At 39.7% G+C, this 18129-nt stretch overlaps 1 protein-coding gene across 1 annotated transcript in view; it reads right to left on the bottom strand.

Annotated features, from left to right (window-relative positions):
* BIRC6 (baculoviral IAP repeat containing 6) overlaps nucleotides 1-18129 on the bottom strand; it is a 337908-nt gene that overhangs the window by 258882 nt on the left and 60897 nt on the right. Inside the window, 9 exon segments of the mRNA XM_075064579.1 lie at nucleotides 24-171; nucleotides 2086-2183; nucleotides 2802-2933; nucleotides 3172-3333; nucleotides 3800-3930; nucleotides 6347-6525; nucleotides 6834-6965; nucleotides 10047-10178; nucleotides 13966-14126. Of these exon segments, the coding sequence (XP_074920680.1) occupies nucleotides 24-171; nucleotides 2086-2183; nucleotides 2802-2933; nucleotides 3172-3333; nucleotides 3800-3930; nucleotides 6347-6525; nucleotides 6834-6965; nucleotides 10047-10178; nucleotides 13966-14126 (1275 nt within the window).

The following is an 18129-nucleotide window of genomic DNA, read 5'->3' as shown; positions in this document are numbered from 1 at the left end:
ACTACATATTTTCCTCTCAATACCTTGTTTGAAGTAAAGCTTCCATGGGTGTTAGTCGATCCTGCAACTGTCTGGACACAGCAGTTAGCAAGGATGCACAAGCTGTACTGCATCCTGCCAAATCTTCATCTTTCACATAATTCAGCAATACAAAATACCAGTACACAGATCCTAAAGAAGGGAACAGGAATTTCAATTCAACAGAAATACGGCTAACACTGCATTCAAAAAACCCTCAGAATAAATTAACAAAAATGGCAAATTTAAATATCCAATATTGATAATGAAATGTAAAAACAGTCACTTCCTAAAAAGTTTTAGCATTTTGTATCATTCAAGTATTTTAACCTCTGTCTGAATTTTACATTTGAACATCAGCTCAACTTTAGAACTCAAGAAAAGGAAGTTCCTCAGGAAAATGTCTGTATTAAAGTAGTTCAGTTAACATAGTAGAGAGTCAAATTTATTAATAAATTAATTTATATTAACAACATTAATTTATAGTGCAAGTGTGTAACTATTTGTTAAACAATCCCTTCAGAAACATTCCCATACTAAAAGATGTTAACTTTAAAATTAAGATTGCTATAGCAAGTAACATTAGTATATACAAAATACCAGTATTGCCTTAGTTAGAAACAATACCATTAAAAATAAATAGTAAATTAAAATTACATTAATGTTTCATTCATTCACAGACGTAGAAAATTAACATTTGATGTAACTGACCCTTTTCTCTTTTTTGTATAACAGTTGCTCAGTTTTTCTAATTATGGCATATTATATATATATATATATATATATATATATATATGTGTCTCATGTTGTATATATGTATATATACTAATACATATATCGTTATTAATTGTATAGTATGCCATAATTAGAAAAACTATATATTCAGGATATCAGGAGAGAGAAACATACAACCACCATGTTTTATTTATGTAGCAGCACTATATATCAATCCTATCTCTTTCTAATGCATATATGATTTATGCTCGTGTTCTGCAACTAGAAGGTGTGTATGATTCATCCTTAGGAGTACTGTTTGAACTGTAGGGAGCAAACCAGCTATAGTTATTAAAAATAATGTTGTTTCAGCACACAAAGCATGAAGTATGTTTGGGGGAGGGAGGGGTGTTTGTTTCGGTTTTTTACTTTAAGAACTATGTTTCTTGACAACTCTAACTTGGTCAAGAAGGTTAAGTTATTGGAAAAATCAAATGCTAGATTTTGTTTTTTGGAAGAATGTTTCATGAAAATTTATGTACATTACATTAACCTAATTCCATGCATTTTTCCTAAATTAGCAATACTTATATTTTCGAATGTTTGTTACCTCAGCAACTAGAAAAGTTACTCATGTCATACAGCTTGGCAACCATATGAAAAAAGCAAAGGAAAATCTAAATCAGTTAACATATAAAAATGTCAGTCTTCATTATCTTATACACTTGGATAGAAGTAACCTTTAAGGCTTTATTTTGTTACAAGTAGTTACAGTTACTGCACTAATTCTATTTTGCCACTTAAGATATATGGCTAAAAAGCAAAAATTCTAAACACTTTATTTGCAGGAGCAGCTAACAGGGGAGTTTTGTGAGTGACTTCTCCAGGTGAAGGAGGAGGTTACATGACCCTTGGGGTAAGTTTGTTGTCTGTTGTGTGCATGTTTTGTGTTTGCTGTGCTGCGCTTGCTGCTGGACTGAAATATACCATATGGTCTGTTTGTTTGGGGGACCGTGTGCAGACCGTGTGGGTGCTGAGCCTAGCAGCCTGCTAGGCAAGGCTGAGAGCTTCTTAACGAGGCTTTGATCCCTAAGTCCTTTAGGGCCCATCAGCCCTTAACTAGTGGTAACACTAGGCATTCTGCTTTAGAAAACATAACAGTCTCTAAACTAATTTAAATAGAAGAGGCACACTTCTGAAATGGAATAGTAATAGATGGATATTTCACAGGATTGGCAAAAAGCAATTCATACTAATCAAATAGAACTTGTTCTTCTATCAAACAGGAGTGAGGGAAAACAGATCTAATAGGTATGCAATACGCCTATGACAGCAAAAATATTTTGTACGTACCACCAGCTGCAGCAGCAGGTAGAAGAGATATATTGTCAAGCAAAGCCTTCAGAAGAACAGATCCAAACCCCTGCTGACTTGGGTCACATTTGCCATTACTAGCAAAAAAACAAATGCTCTATGAAAGTTCATATTTCATTCTTCTTGTAGCCCCTAAGCACTATGATACCATTGCATAAGATGTTCTAAGGAGTTTGTTATAAACATTTTTCCAACAGGGGAAAATAAAATTAGTTGAGAGAGCATACATTTAAGCATATGTATTCCCAGGTGAACGGCTAGTACAGGGGTAGGCAACCTCTGGCACGCATGCCAAAGATGGCACGCGAGCTGATTTTCAGGGGCATTCAGAGTGCCCAAGTCCTGGCCATCAGTCATTTAATTTTAAATGAAGCTTCTTAAACATTTTTAAAAAAATTTGTTTACTTTATATACACAATAGTTTAGTTATATATTATAAACTTATAGAAAGAGACCTTCTAAAAATGTTAATGTATTACTGGCATGCAAAATCTTAAATTAGAGTGAATAAATTAAGACTTGGCACACCACTTCTGAAAGGTTGCCGACCCCTGGACTAGTATATTAACTTTTCTAACTCCCACCATATCAAATTATTTTGCACATTTAACTACAAGAAATAACAAAAACAAGTAAACTCTAAATAGAATTAGCCTCAGAACATGTATTATACAAACTTAAAATAAATCACCAACCTTATGCATAGTGCTAGAAACCGTGCACATTTGTGGGCTATGCTCCTCCCTGCTTCAAAGAAGCACACACGTATTATATCAGAAAGACATTTACGTGTTTTAAAAAGTAGGTTCTCATTCCCGTCCTTTGAGCTGGGGGGGGGGGGGGGGAAGAGCAGGAGAGTTTGCAGAGCTTTCTAGAGCCAGGTGTGGGCTTCACTAATGCTTTTTGCGGGAATCTTAGCAGATAACAGCCACGTGTTGGGCGTGGGGGGGGGGGGGGGGGGGAGAGAAAAAAAAAAGTACTTTGGAGAATTATATAAACTTTTATATTTAGGAAATTTGATACTGAAGAGTAACTACATGCATTTAATTGAAATATCTCTTCTACCTGCCAGGTCCATTTGATTGCACTCCTGCCAGCCAACACAAGGTATCTAACACAAGGCTTTGAGCATGTTCTGTGATCAGACCATCATTTGTCTTTTTGCAAAGTGTGTTAAGAAGTTTTTCATGGAACTCTGAAAACTGTAACATGGCACAGCGTTGAACTCTAAAGAAGAAGAGATTAGTAACAGAAAAAAAGTTCAACTGTTCAAGTAAAACGGACACTTAGTGCTAAGTTTTGTTTAAAAACTAGGCAACCTAGAAGCTAAGAATGGGGAAAGATTTTTCCTCAGAAAGTGAAGTCTGATTCACTTCAATTATCTAGTTTACAGCAGTGCAACACAAACTCCTGCTAGTTACATTTGCATTTGAAGGCCAGAAAAATTTCTCACTGCCAGGATATGTCTAGTCATACACATTTATGGCATTCTTTAAGTGAAAACAATATTTTCATCTCCCATTACAGTTTACACAGTATGAAGATTTAAGACCCATATATGACCATTTTAAATTTTTAAATATTTTCCTGTCAACTAAATTTAGCAATACCAATGTTCAGATTATGATTTGTCATAAATAATGAAGTTAAAAACCTAAAAATTTAAATAAAACAAGTTTACAGAGAGACTAACCTTTCCTTTGAAACAGAAGTTTTTTTAAATCTTCGAATAGTTACAGAGACCTCTTGAAGTAAGTCACACCCTCGCAGATTATCTGATTTCCGTGAAGAATTGCTGGTTTCAATTTTATTGGACGACTTTTCCTGACAAGTCAGAAAAAAAAAATCATTGGTTTCAAAAGTTACAGCACTCATGACTCCTTCATTTATGCATCTTGTTCTGATGAAAGTGCTGTGTAATTTAAATTCAGAAATATTTATTACTTGTTAATGGTACTGTATAGACAATGAGCGTATTCTAGCTTTACTTTTAAGCTAAAAACTAAGCTAAACAAGTTTCATTTGTGTTCTAAAGATCCCCAGACTCAAGAGGAATAAGTTCCAAAAGTAAAACCCCCCACTTTAAAAAGACCTGCTGGTGATCATGGAATGTTTCACCTTGGGAACCAAAAGAAGGATTTCTAGCTTATTTTAACTGCTTTGTTGGGGTAAAAATTGAGGGGTAATTTCAGGTAGTTTATTTACTGAGGGCCATCCATGTAATTGGCACTGTAAGACTGACAATGGTCCGTCCCCCAACCAAAAAAAAATCTAAGCTAGACAACAGTTCAGACAGATGGAATACTTCAAGAACAAAACATGAGAAGCTGGTCAGATCTCAGAGTAATATTATAGATGGAGCTGATAGCCTTGCTATTATTAAATCAGCCTGAAACTTCCCATTGTGAGATACCACTGTTAACTGCTTATAGCTGCCAAACTTTAACCGTTTGGTACTGAAGTTTTCCAGGTTAGGAATGTGCTTCATTGTGAGTTTTTTGAAAAATTCAGCCAACACTGTTTAGCTGTTTCCTGAGAATGAGATGAGGGGAAGAATATGTTGTTTTTCCCCATGCTTAATTCTAGCATCCTCTTCTTTGTCAAGCTCTAGTGCCCTCACGCTTTGGAGCAGGGGCTTAAATTTGTCAAGGGATGGCCTTCTGATTCTTGCTGTCTCTCTGAAAATCCCGGCTTCAGCCAAGGGCTAATGTAGCCTTTTCCTGCAACTGCAGCTCTGGATACCTGAACTGATAGCATGCAGATATGTCTCTCCTGTGCTCTCCATGGCCTGGCAGCATGGACAATGAAGCTACCTAATTTAAACACAGAGGGAACAAGAGCCTAACCTGCAAAGGGGTAAAGGCAGAATAAGCTGGGACAAAAAGCCATGAGGAGAGGGAATGGACGTTGTGACAGGGAAAGAGGAGGAGGAGGAAATTGGGACAAACTGGGTTTTGCAGTTAGGAGAGAAAGACTAGCTGGACCAGGAGACTGGGAACCAGGGAGAATGACCGACCTGACAAAAACTAGGATAAGGAGCAGAGGTTTGGGGGTTTTTTTTGGTGGTGGTGGTGAGGCGAATGATACTGGCCAAGGAGCCAGGAATGTGGCCCGGGTGGAGGAGAGACCAACAGATCAGTTAAGGAATCATAGGGAGAGGAACTGGGACTATAATCGACAAGTAGACTGGGAAGAGAAACACGAGAACTTGAAATCGGGGCTGGCTAGGTAAGGAGTATGGGACTATGACAAGGCACCAGGGACAAGGAAGACAGGAACAAGCTAGAGGGTATGGAACAGAAAGGGGTGATGTTTGGAGGGGAATGGGCAGAAGAGTCTATGCCCACTACAGAACACTCCCCTCCAAAGCTTCGAATGGGCACCAAGATTCCTGAAACTCACCAGACCTCTGCTGTCAGCAAATCTGTGAAACCCACTGGCAAAGTGTCCTACCCCTCTCTAGTGCTGATCTGAATGAAGAATACAACCTATCAGTTACTCCATCAGTTCAAGAGGCAGAGGACTGTGTGGAGGATCTAAAGGTTCCTAGACTGCTGATGACCCCTGTGAGTGTCAATATGGGTCAACATGAAGAAATATTTTTTTCATTTTTTTTAATCTAGGCAATTAAGGTTGTTTTAATATAGGATTTTTGTTTAAGGTTGAAAAGTCAAGTTAGGAAAATATAGTACGTGATCATGTAACTAAAGACTATCATAATGCAGGCACAAGGAAGCTCAAAAAGGTTGCGCAGCCAACCTAAATTTTGGTGTTTCTTATATTTTTAGTGTTTGACTTTGTAGCTTTAACATTCTTTTAAAATAGGATTTTTTTTATTATTATATATAAAAAATATTTTAAGTGTTGGGGTATGTATTCTTTTAACTCCACTGGATTACAGGTAGGCTTCAGCAAAGAAGGGATTTAAGGAGGTATACAGCAGGTGCATTTAGATACAGAGAGAGTTCTAAGAACAATGGGAGGCCTAAAAGACTTGAATGTGAGAATGGATCTTTTACTGTTTAATAGTTATCACCACACTTCTTGCTAGAAAAACAAGACCCTAAACTACAGTTCTGTTAGGTATAAAAAACTTATATAGTTAATCAAAACTTTGTTTTTAATCTCTTATGGTAACTGTATAAGAGACCTTTCATTTTCAAAATGGGGGGTTATACAACTGATTCTGAAGCTTTAACATACATAAAATATAGCTGCAACTCTGTTACTTATTCAATACCTTGCCTGCTGCAACTTTGGCCAACAATGAAGCAAGGGAATTCCCTTTACTACTTTGAGGTTTTAGAGATGGTATCCTTACAACAGGCCGGATTCCACCATTACAAATTTCTTCTGTTCCTCTGTCATTCACTGCTTTAACATGGATTAAAAATGAACGGTACTTGCCCCCAGCCATACCTGGAAAAAACAAAAAGAGGAAAAAGCTTCCACATCGGTACTGTACCAAATTGAAGAGATTTTATTTCGATGGCTATAATTCACAACCACCTGAGTTAAGTAAGTATTTTTTGGTAATTCAGTATAAATTCTAGGCATTAAAGAACAGGCATTTAAACATGGATTTATATGGTATAAGTGGTCCATAATTAATGTGGTCTTTTGGGGAATTAATCTGATAAATCCTAACCAAGATTGCTCAACTCAGAAGTATTGGGTATACTCCAGTAATGGACATTTCAGAGAGATAATGTAATAAATTAATTTACCTTTAACAAGCTTTGGACTTGTTAATGTCAACATTCCAGCATGTCCTGACAGATCCAGTCCAGTAGCCAGCCATACTGGACCACATAGTATGTCTTCTTTATGATCCTCTAAAAATGGACACAACCGCAGACCTTAAAAAACAACAACATGATTTAAGTAGCACGAATATGGACTCGTCAACTAAGATTAACTTATTTTGTAACCTATTCATTTTCATAAATTAAATGCATTTATATTCAATTCAATTTAGACTGTAAGATAGGTGAGCTGACACCTATTTAAGAAATAACTAAGCTATGTTCTAGTCAAATTATGTACTTCTAATATTCAAAAAGTTCTCAAAAGAGTACAGTTTTCAGATATACTGTACATATAACACAGCTGATGCTCTGGAAAGAACATCAAAATTCTGCACAGGTTTATGGCCTGTAGAATGGTGAACTGATAGTCTTCTGAGCCACAGCTATCACAGGTCCTAATTAACTATCAACTATCACAGGCAGCTCCTCTGGCATGGCTGAACAGCTCCCAGCCCCGCTCACTGGAATGGGCACCAGGCTCAGCAGAAGTTGTCCCTGGGCATGCTAGTCTGGGAGCATGCAAGCCACTGAGCCTGGTGCTCAACCCAGTGGGAGAGGCTGAGGTCGGTTGAGCCATACCGGAGTTGTTCCCCATGCAGAATGCTGGCTCCTGCAAGCAGCACCCAGATGTGTGGCTGCTTTCGCTCCTGCTATTCCTGGTAAATCCTTGCAGCTACTCGGATATTCACTTTATATCTGTGGATATCCACATCCACGGATATAAATTTGGTATCTGTGCAGGGCTCTAAAATACTAAAACCATGTGTGACGTTAGAGTCAGTCAACATCTCCACTGCAAATCCTTATTTTTCAGTTATCATATTACAAAAACTTTGGAAAAAAAGAATGGCAACAAAAGCCGATGTTAGCAATGAAACAGAAGAGCTTTAGAGAAGAATGATGCAAGCATTTGTATACAATGAAGTTGAGGGACTGTTGATTCTTAGGGGGAAAAAAACACATTTGTATGCATTTGTCTAGAACCTAGCACAATAGGGCACTTTGAACCTTATTGGGACGTTCAAGTGGGATCTCAGTATAAACAGTAATTGTAGTTACTAAGCTTTTTACACATTACCACCACCTGAAGTGTAAAACTATTTTAAAAGAGGTAATCATAGAATAAGCATATGTAATCGGAGTTGTATTCTAATTGCTGCTTCATATAAGAGTATGGAATATTTTATTTTTACCAGTTGAGGCTGAAAATACCAGCATCAGCCACAAGCAAGGCCATAAAAAACCCTTGATGTTAATTGAAATAATCAGATCAGAGGTGATAATATTGCAATGGTACTTTCCATTCTTGTGAAATTACAAAAGTGAAACTGTGATGTACTTTCAAACACTAATTAGTCCTTATTCCATCCAATTAATGGTTATTTTAAATGCAGTCAGAGGTACATTTAAAGTATAAATGGCCAATTCATAACTAATTAAAAAAAGAGAGAGAGACACCCTGTGTCACTTACCAACGATGTCCCAAAACTGATGCTTCAAAATCTTGACTGTAAAGTAGAGGCTTCCTCCCACTAACCCACCTCGCTGTCTGAGCTTACCTACTCTGTCTCAAACAAAACAACAACTGGTGCTGTTCTAGCTCACTAACTCAAGCTTCTAGAGGCCTGCAGGCAGTAGCATACTAGCACAGATAGAATCTCTCAGATGAGTTCTCAGAGGATCAAGACTTCTGTGTTGCCTAAAGCCACAGAAGACAATGTCTCAGGTTGAGAAGCATCCCAAGTTAGATTCACTCATATTGCCTACATTCCCCACCCCCCACAATCTTCCTTGGCAAAGTGAGGAAATGAGACAAGAGTTAAGGAGGAGAGCACACCAGGCTTCCAATAAATGGCAGTGGGAGAAGAAAGTGAGACAGCTGATGGTATGGGTTGCTAAATGAGGATGAGGGATTGGCAATAACAATTAGCATATCTGTAAACAAATGAGTGGGGACAGGAAGGAAAAAGGAGGCAGGAGTTTGTAGAGAACACAAAAAGGCAAGGAAAGCACAGAAAATTAGAAACTGAAAACAGGCGGAAGACAGCAAGAAATAAATAATGAATGAGAGGTGACTGAAAAATTGAAGGGGGTATCAGAATTAACACAGAAAATAGAATGATGGACTGGGAGAAATAGCAAGGAGACAAGTACAGAGGTAAACATTTTCTCCCATCCTGATTTAATGAACAAACCTCAATTTTCAAAAGGATGGGGCAGCAGGTAAAGGGAATGAGGGGTGGGTAGATGGATAAGGAGAAAATAGGACAAACTTCAGAATCTTTTTCTCTCCTTCCATGTACTGAAATTCTAATCTGCCCACCTCTGTGCATGCCCTCCTCCCCACCACTGACACTCCCTTCTCCAAAACCTTTTCCCTTATCTCAAACACACCTTGAAATAGAATCCTGGTTTTCTCTTTGAAAACCTGGTCACCACATGAAGCAAAGAAAGAAGGAAAGTAAGACTTAGCTTGAAGGAGTAAGTGACAGAAGTTTGGGAGTTTTTTGACACTTATTCAGTCCCAACACTTACTTTTAGGCACTAGTCATCCCTACATAGATCTAATTTGATATCCTTCCAGACACTTTCTCTCACAAGTTTTTGAGGGAAAGCTGCTGTAACGAGCTAGATGAGGAAAGGAGTGAGTTTGATAAGGCTGTAAAGTTAGTGTGAGTAGGTAGGAATTTTTAACTGGATATTTTAAGTTTTGAAGGCATTGATGCTAAAACTAAGGAAAATAAGATATGCAATGAAAAAAAGTCACTTTCCTTGAAAACTAGCTAACTCAAGCAACACTTAAAACCATGTTGCAGTGGAAGACATGACAGATCAGCTTGACAGCTGCCAAAATGATCTATAGCATCATTTCTAAATTAAAATAAAACCTTGATTTAACAATACCAAAATCAAAGTCCCCACCAGTTAATTTTTGCTTTCAACAGCGAAGTATCGTCTCCACTGAAAGGAGCAACTGCTAAATGTACTGAATAGGGTTGACCAGCATGAAGGATGTGCATTTTTTTTTTTTAATTTTAATTACTTGAAAATATTCACATAGATGTTCCAATGTGTTCTCTGAAGATTTTTCATACAATATTTTCCGTAAGGAAATAATCATATTAAACTCACATTGAGATTCCTCCACATCCATGTTCTGCATTTCTTCATTCAACTCAACCAGTGATGGTTTTCCATTTCTTTCCATTTCAATACTATGAGCTGGAGATAAAGGAAAGGTGATCTGCCTATCTACTGCTGCTTCTGGAAAACAAAAAATATTCGCAAGATTTGGTAAACATTATGTAGTGTTAATGAAAACCAGAAACATTAATTTCTATAGCAGATTTATGATTTAAGTTTTTGCTCAAAATTCACTGAAACCATCATCTTTACTAAAAATCCTAAAGCTGCTGACAAATTCCCCTTAGTACTAAAATTAGAACAGAACACGTGATTTATTAAATGAAGTTAGCCTTTGTCCTCAATTTGTTTGTGAGCAGTTTATCAGTCTGAGTTTTATTTTTGACAAATAATTTCTACCAATAATACATTGCTCTCAAGCAATTATTTATGTTTGATATTGAAAATCAGAGCTGTGTTTGTTTGTTTGTTTAGAGGTATAACTATGTTTGTTCGCTGACTAAGGCCACGTCTACACTACGGGATAATATCGAATTAGGTAAAATCGGTTTATAAAACTGATATTATAAATTCGATTTTATGTGGCCACACTAGGCACAGTAATTCGGCGTTGTGCGTCCATGGTCCGAGGCTAATGTCGATTTCTGAAGCGTTGCATTGTGGGTAGCTCTTCCGTAGCTATCCCATAGTTCCCGCAGTCTCCCCCGCCCCTTGGAATTCTGGGTTGATATTATTTGTAGAGGTGGTTCTGGGTAAATTGTCGTCGTGCGTCTCTCTTCCCGGAAACATCAGCTGACCATCGCTTTGCGCCGGTTTTTCCCTGGATTGCCCATGGCAGACGCACAAGCAGGGCACCCTGGAGCCGTTCAGTTTTTTTTTTTTCTGGCCCGTATGTGTATGATGCTTGCGGACAGAAGCGGAATATGACCAGCGCTAACCAACATCAGCAGCATTGCACTTGCTTTTGAATGATCGCAGAGATGGTTCCCAGTTCGTTCTTGTACGCGTCTACTGCCGGATCGGTACTAGCTAATGAAACATGGACGGTTCTCTCCCAACATCTGTTATGTCCGCTGCTATCATGGAGATGCCCCTGGCGAATCGGCGGGGCGCAATGCAAAAGCAAAATTGGGATGTGACTCCGAGTCAACCCTCCCATCAGTGTTTTCAAAAAATAAGTCCGCCTGCTGAATAAGGGGCAAAGTGTGATATAGAGAACATGTGTATCAGAGAGATAGTGTCGTGTCGAGTATTCAGGGGGTTGCCCTACCACCCCCTGTTCTTCCTTTCACCCCCTTTCTGGGCTAGACATGGCAGTGGGTCACTGCAATTTGTGTCATGGAAGTAGATAAAGCAAGCAGGAATAGAAGAATACACTGATGCTAGTGACATAGAAATGAGGGGGAGGCGCCTCCAGCGCGGATGTATCGGCAGACATTAAGCGGTGTGGGGGAGAGCGAGCCCAGAGCATGCTGCTTGTATCGCACCCAAGGCAGTCCAGATCTTTTCTTTATAGGAAAGGGGAGGGGTTGATTGAAGTCCGGCCCCCCAGTTGCTATGAAGAAGAACGTTACCAGCGTTCTGATAAGCATCTACTGGGAATGACTGGAGTCATATCCATTTTCTAACACGCCCCTGAGGCCAGCCTCACTAAGGCAGCAAAGGAGCACTCATGGTGATGGCGACTATGGATATAGTCATAATTCAGCGTCTATCCAACCAGGATGGGAGAGGAGCAGATACTGGCTCTCACTGCTGCAACATCGCCGCTCTACCGCAGAATTCAGTACACTGGGTGACACGAAAAGGTCAAGCGAAATTCTCTTTCCATTCTTCTTCACGTGGGGGGCGGGGGGGACAGAACTGAGGAAGTATTGCTGAACCCACCGGCACGACACGTGCTTTGAACCTACGAATTTGGGAAGCTCAGACAAGAATGCAATACTTTCAGAGAGCTGCTGTGGACTGTGGGTAGAGTGGATCTCAGTACACTCCCTCCCTCCTCATGAGCGTCCATTTGATCTTTGGACTTTCCGTTACGCCGTTGTCATTGCAGGCTGGTGTACGACCTGGAGTTTTTTTTTCAACGTTTGCAATTGTGTGCTTGTGTAAACGGAGCTCTTGATACAACAATTTGTCTCCCCCAATCTATGGATCAGATCCAGTTATCCTCTCTGTACGGTCATGCTGCAGCTCCTTTTTGTATGGGACTGGCTCGCCAAACATTGCTGATCGGCTCACGCTGTGGGAAACAGGAATGTAATTCAAATGCAATTCAAAATTCATGAGGCTTTCCTGTTTACCTGCCCGCTCGCAATCCGAGTCAGATTGCTCTGTCCGAGAGAGCCAGTGGTTGCAATGTGGGATATAGTTCCGGCCGGAGGCCAATAACGTGGATTTTCATCCACACTACCGTAATTCGATATGTTAATATCGAATTTTGCGCACTCCTCTCGTCGGAGTACAAGAAATGATTTAAAGAGCTTCATATCGCTATCAGGGCGTTAAGTGTGACGGGTGACAGCGTTAAATTGATTTAACGCTCTTTAAATCGATTTAAACCCGTGAGTGGTAGACAGGCTGAGTATAAATTTCTAACAAATGATTTTCTTGCAGATAATTGCCATTTTTAAAGTCAATTGTTTATTGCTGCAAATATTCTGAAACCGATGAGCTTCTCACATCCAAAACACAAATTGATGAGAAACTACATAAAAGAAGTACAGAACGGAATCTATACAATTGTTTTAATAACAAAAAGAAACATTGAGTTATGTTGCCCAGCTCTAGTATTTATTTAGCATCCAGTTTTACATATTGATAATAAGCGAATTCAAACAAAAAAAAAAAAAAAAAGACATCAACCGAAAGACAGCCGCAAGTAATAAGACCTAACTCTGCTGGATCCATGAGGGTGATTAAAGGCAATAGAGTAGTTATTTCAAGCCAGACAGAAAATAGTGGGTATTCTTCGCCATCTCTGGGAGATGGTCACAAGAGTGCATCAGTATTATATGACGTAATAATATCAATATTAGTCTTAAAGAATAGCGGTCAAAATGAGCGCTTGTTTTCCCTCTGTACTGTGTCAAACAAGGTTTTTTACAGCTGACACCCCCTGCAATGTCTCGAATTCTTTAGTCATATTGTACTTTAGCGAAATCTACTATCACGCTGAGACAACTGCTATCTAGAATAACTGTTCAAATTGGATACACAGCAGTTATCTGTGGTATTTTTTTTTTATTTATTTTTTTAAATAAAAGACGACACCTTAGCAGTACTCCTTTATTTAAAAATACGGCATAAGGAGTGGGAGTTCTCCGAGAATGGTTCTGAATTTGTTTTTTCTCTTCTCTTAAATTCACAGTCATACAACCTTTATTTCAATGGAATTCTAGTTGCTAGATTTTTTTCCCCCCCCATAAGACACTCAGATGCCCTATAATCATGCACACCTGCAAACTGAATTTCTAACTATGACCTGGAAGAATTCTTTTTTTTTTTAAATCTTTTGACTTAGAAAATTTGTTGTACACCTCAGAAGCGCTGTCATTTATCTCTGACACTGCAACTTCCTTTTAATGCATTGTCAGATTTTAGTAGGACAAGATTTAAGTTCAGCTCAAAACTGTTGTTGCTTTAGCTATACACTTTTCTTCTTTATATAACATTGAAGTTTTAAAATCTGTGCTTATCTTTGACTATTTCAATGTTTTTTTCTTATTTTTGCTCCCCAATGTTTAATAAATGTTCACTTGTTCAAAGAAAGTTAACATGCAAGGTATTACTAAGTAAACGTAAAACTGAGATATCTACAAATCTTGATTTCATCTCTAAATTAAATCAGTAAAAATATCAGACCTAAAAAGTAACAAGTCTGAGAAAAGAAGATCTCCTTTCTTACCATTTACTTTTCCTAAGCCTGGAGCTTTATTTTTCAGTAAAGTCACTTGAATCTGCGGAATGTTTGTTATGTTTGAGTTCAAAACAAATTTGAAATCCACGTGTCCAACCATACAGGCTTTTGGCAAAACCAGTTCAAAGACATGTTCATCCCAGCTGTTGCTGTTGGGGAAAATATATTAGGTATTTTATAACATCGTGTCTACAAGCTCAGTACGACCAAACAAGCAGCAGCGTCCAGTTTATTTTCAGCATATACTTTTTCAGTGTAGTGAGAAAGGATGAAGTTTTACATTAGAAAGTCTAAGCTTCCCTCATATTCCCTCATATCCACATGAATCTCTGAAGTAAAATCAAGTATATTTAATTGCAGTTAATCATGTCCATTTTATACAGAAAACATTGAAAGACAACTGATAAGATGCTGAACCAATGTGTTTGGAAATGATTTGGCTGAATCAATATGTTTGGCGAAAAAGCACAGAACCTCCTATTACCTGTAATACAATATTGCCTGTACAATACTTAACACTTCTTTTGAGGCTTATGTCAGTATTTAAGCAATGAAAATATGTTGTTAAACTGTGCCAACCAGATCCTGTCATGCTCTGGTAATCTCTGAAGTTGGCCTTCTTCACTGATGGTGTCAAACATTGTCACTTTTCAACAGTATCACGGCCACTGGCAGGAGGCTCAAAATACTAATTTCAGTTCAAAATTTTGAAATACATTTGACAATTATACAGGATGAGAAGTGCTTCTTACCAGGTGCACACTCAGAAGCCTGCGCTGAGCAAAATGGGTGCACCTTTCTTTTAATGAGTCATATTTTTCCTTTTGAAGGCAACTTTGTTTTATACTGAAAGTGTAAACTTGAGACAATAAGTACCCCTCAATGGTCAAAGTTTCATAGTTTGACACAGTAAGGTTTGCAAAAGTAGCTCAAATTGCTTTTTCTTCAATTAACATAAAATTAATCATGCTTCCAAGTGTTAAATCACACACATTTTCAAAAGTAAGAGGATGTCACTTACCTATAACTGGAGGTTTTTCAAGATGAGTGGTCCGTATCTGTATTCCACTGAAGGGTGATGCACATGCTCCATGTGCCCGGAGCTGGAGCTTTTAACAGTATTAGTGTCTGTTGGTCCGCACATGTGCCCTGCTACCACTTTATGGTTTGGAGTGAGGTGATAAAGGGCAGGGCAGACCAACGGCACCCTCAATTCCTTCTCCACAAATCTACCAGATCCATAACAGAGGGGAAAGGAGGGTGGGACTGGAATACAGATAAGGACCACATATCTTGAAGAGCCTCCAGTTACAGGTAAGTAACCACCTCCTCTTCTTCGAATGATGGCCCCATTGTATACCACCAAGGGTCATTAACAAGCAGCACCTACTGAGGAGGAGGGTACAAGAAAGATGATGGCACCATGGAACAGAGGACCACTGCATTGAATGAGGCATCCATCATAGAGTCATGCACAGTCTATGGACAGAACTGGAAGCTGCCTCAGAACCAATGATTCACAGGACTTTGGCAGAACTGGTGCAGAAGGAGCATGCTGTTCAGGAGCTGGGGCCAGAAGATCCAGCATGTACTGCAACATTTTGTCATGCTTGTGTGCTTTGGAACACACCACTTCTCCATGGCTGGAACTTGTGGCCAATGCAGTGTCTTTCTAGGTCCTTGAGGAAGACTTGCTGCCATGCTTATGCACATACTTCAAGGGTGGGCAAACTTTTTGGCCCAAGGGCCACATCTGGGTATGGAAATTGTAAGGTGGGCCATGAATGCTCATGAAATTGGTTGTTGGGGTGCGGGAAGAGGTGAGGGCTCCGGCTGGGGATGCAAGCTCTGGGTTGGGCCACAAATGAGGAGTTCAGGGTGTGGGAGGGGTTTCTGGGCTGGGGCAGGGGGTTGGAGGGTGTGTGGGGGGAGTGAGGGCTCTGGGGATGAAGGGTTGGGGGGTGCAGGAGGGTCTTTGGGCTGGGACCAAGGAGTTCAGCAGGTGAGAGGGGGATCAGGGCTGGGGCAGGGGGTTGGAGTGCAGGAAGGGTTGGGGTGTAGGCTCAGGGCAGCACTTACCTCAAGCAGCTCTCAGAAGCAGTGGCATGTCCCCCCCCTCCGGCTCCTACGTGGTGGTGCAGCCTGTCCACAGGCACTGCCCCTGCAGATTCCCAGACAATGGGAGCTACAGGGGCAATGCTTGGGGCGGGAGCAGCATCCAGAGCCCCTTGGTTGCCCCTACGCATAGGACCCAGAGCAGGGACATGCCAGTGCTTCTGGGAGCCACGCAGAGCTGGGCAAGCCCCCAACCCCACTCCCTGGCTGGAGCTCGAGGGCCAAATTAAAACATCTGGAGGGCCGAATGCGGCCCCCAGGCCACAGTTTACCCACCGGACATACTTCCTTGTCTCACAGCTAGGCCCCAGCACAGGTACTGGTGGAACCAGACTTGAGCTCCATGGCAAGAGGTGCACTCTTGGATTACTTGGAGCGATGTACGGGGGCGGGGAGAGTTCCCAGCCTGGATCGAACTGTGGCCTCATGGCAACTTCCATGAGGTGCTTCTTAAGGCTGAGAGCCCAGCCTTCCTGGAGACAAGCAGGGAAGGAGAGGCAGATACTGCACCTGGACACAACACGGGCTTCCCCCAAACAGTACGGATTGCACTAGTACTTGAAAACAAGAGAGGTCATGGGTTCAAGATCTTGAACCCCAGCATCTTTGGAATAATCCAGTACCCAGGCATGGGTACAAGGGGGAGAGAAGGGTGGTTGGCAAGAAAACTGCCAGAGCGGCACCCAAGAGTTCTTAAATCCTAAGAAAACCACTACTAACACTAAAAACTATTACAAAAACAACACGCTATGTACAAGAATAAATCAATCTCTCTCACTACATTTGGAAAGTGCGTCACAAGGGATGAGAGAACAGCAAAAGCTCCAACTTGGACCATGCAATGGTGAGAAAGAACTGAGGGCGCGATCACCTCAGTCAAAGTCATAAGGCAGTACAAGGACACAGACGTGGACCAATGGACACTACTACTTTTAAAAGCTCCAGCTCCAGGCACATTTGCATAACTCCTCAGTGGAATACAATAAGGACCATCACTTGAAGAACTGCACTTCCCGACTGTTTTCAGTCCAGGTCTAAGGGACATTTATAAATATAATATTTAGAACTACGTTTTTTACACTATGCTACATATCACTGTCTTCTGCACAATTTCTTTGCAGTATATTAAGTGTTGATATAATTATTTTCTAATATCTTTTTATTAAATTTTTGAAATATTAATCTTCAGGATCAGAACTCTCTCTGGTAGTGGCAATGCACCATTAAACTGCAGGATCTAAGAACATATAATCAGTAATTAATGTTAATTGCTTGTTGTCTATTTGACCATTAGTTCTGTTCCTCACAGGGTGGAAGAGTCTTTTGCGCAGCATTTTGCATGAGAGAGAAAAAAAACGCAAAATATTTTTAAACATTGCATATAGTTCTAGCATACTAACATGTGTTTTCCAGGTGTCTGTGTGTACATGTATTAAATACTGCTTTGTAAAGCACCAATACTCCTATTGGCTATCAAATGAAAAAGAACTTGTGAAAGACAAAGAAAAAGGATCTAAATAATAAAATAGTTTGTGTTCTCTCCTTGTTATAATAAAAAAATAGGGGAAAAAAATACCTCCCTGGAGTAACTTTTTCAGCTGATCTCTTAAAGCATTTTTCATCTTTTCTTTCAATTCTACTATAAAGTAACTGACTTTCAGTGATGTCTCCTTTTTCTTCTAGTTAACAGTGCTCAAACCAAGGATTAACAAAGAAGCTTTCTCTTGGAAAATTATCTGGGATGAAAAAAGAACCTGTTTCCTTTTAGAGACGCAAGTAAGTTCCTAAAGCAGATCTACACGGTAAGATAGCAAAGAATTTTGTGGAAGCCTATTAAGAAACACTCCAGGGTGTCAGATAGGTAAAAGAATCTAGTCCTTTGCTCCTACAGCAAACTAAGCCAGCCTTCCAAGATCATCTTTACAGCTATGGAATTTAGGATTAATTCCACAGTTTCAGAAAGGACTCCACAATCTCTCTACAACAAACTGAAGAGTTAGCTGTTTAGGTTTCATGACATCTGATTCTGCCTCTGAA

This window comes from Chelonoidis abingdonii, chromosome 3 (assembly GCF_003597395.2).
Source record: "Chelonoidis abingdonii isolate Lonesome George chromosome 3, CheloAbing_2.0, whole genome shotgun sequence".
NCBI lineage: Eukaryota > Metazoa > Chordata > Testudines > Testudinidae > Chelonoidis > Chelonoidis abingdonii.
Note: the sequence above shows the minus strand (reverse complement) of the source record. Positions and strands in the feature narration are given on the sequence as shown.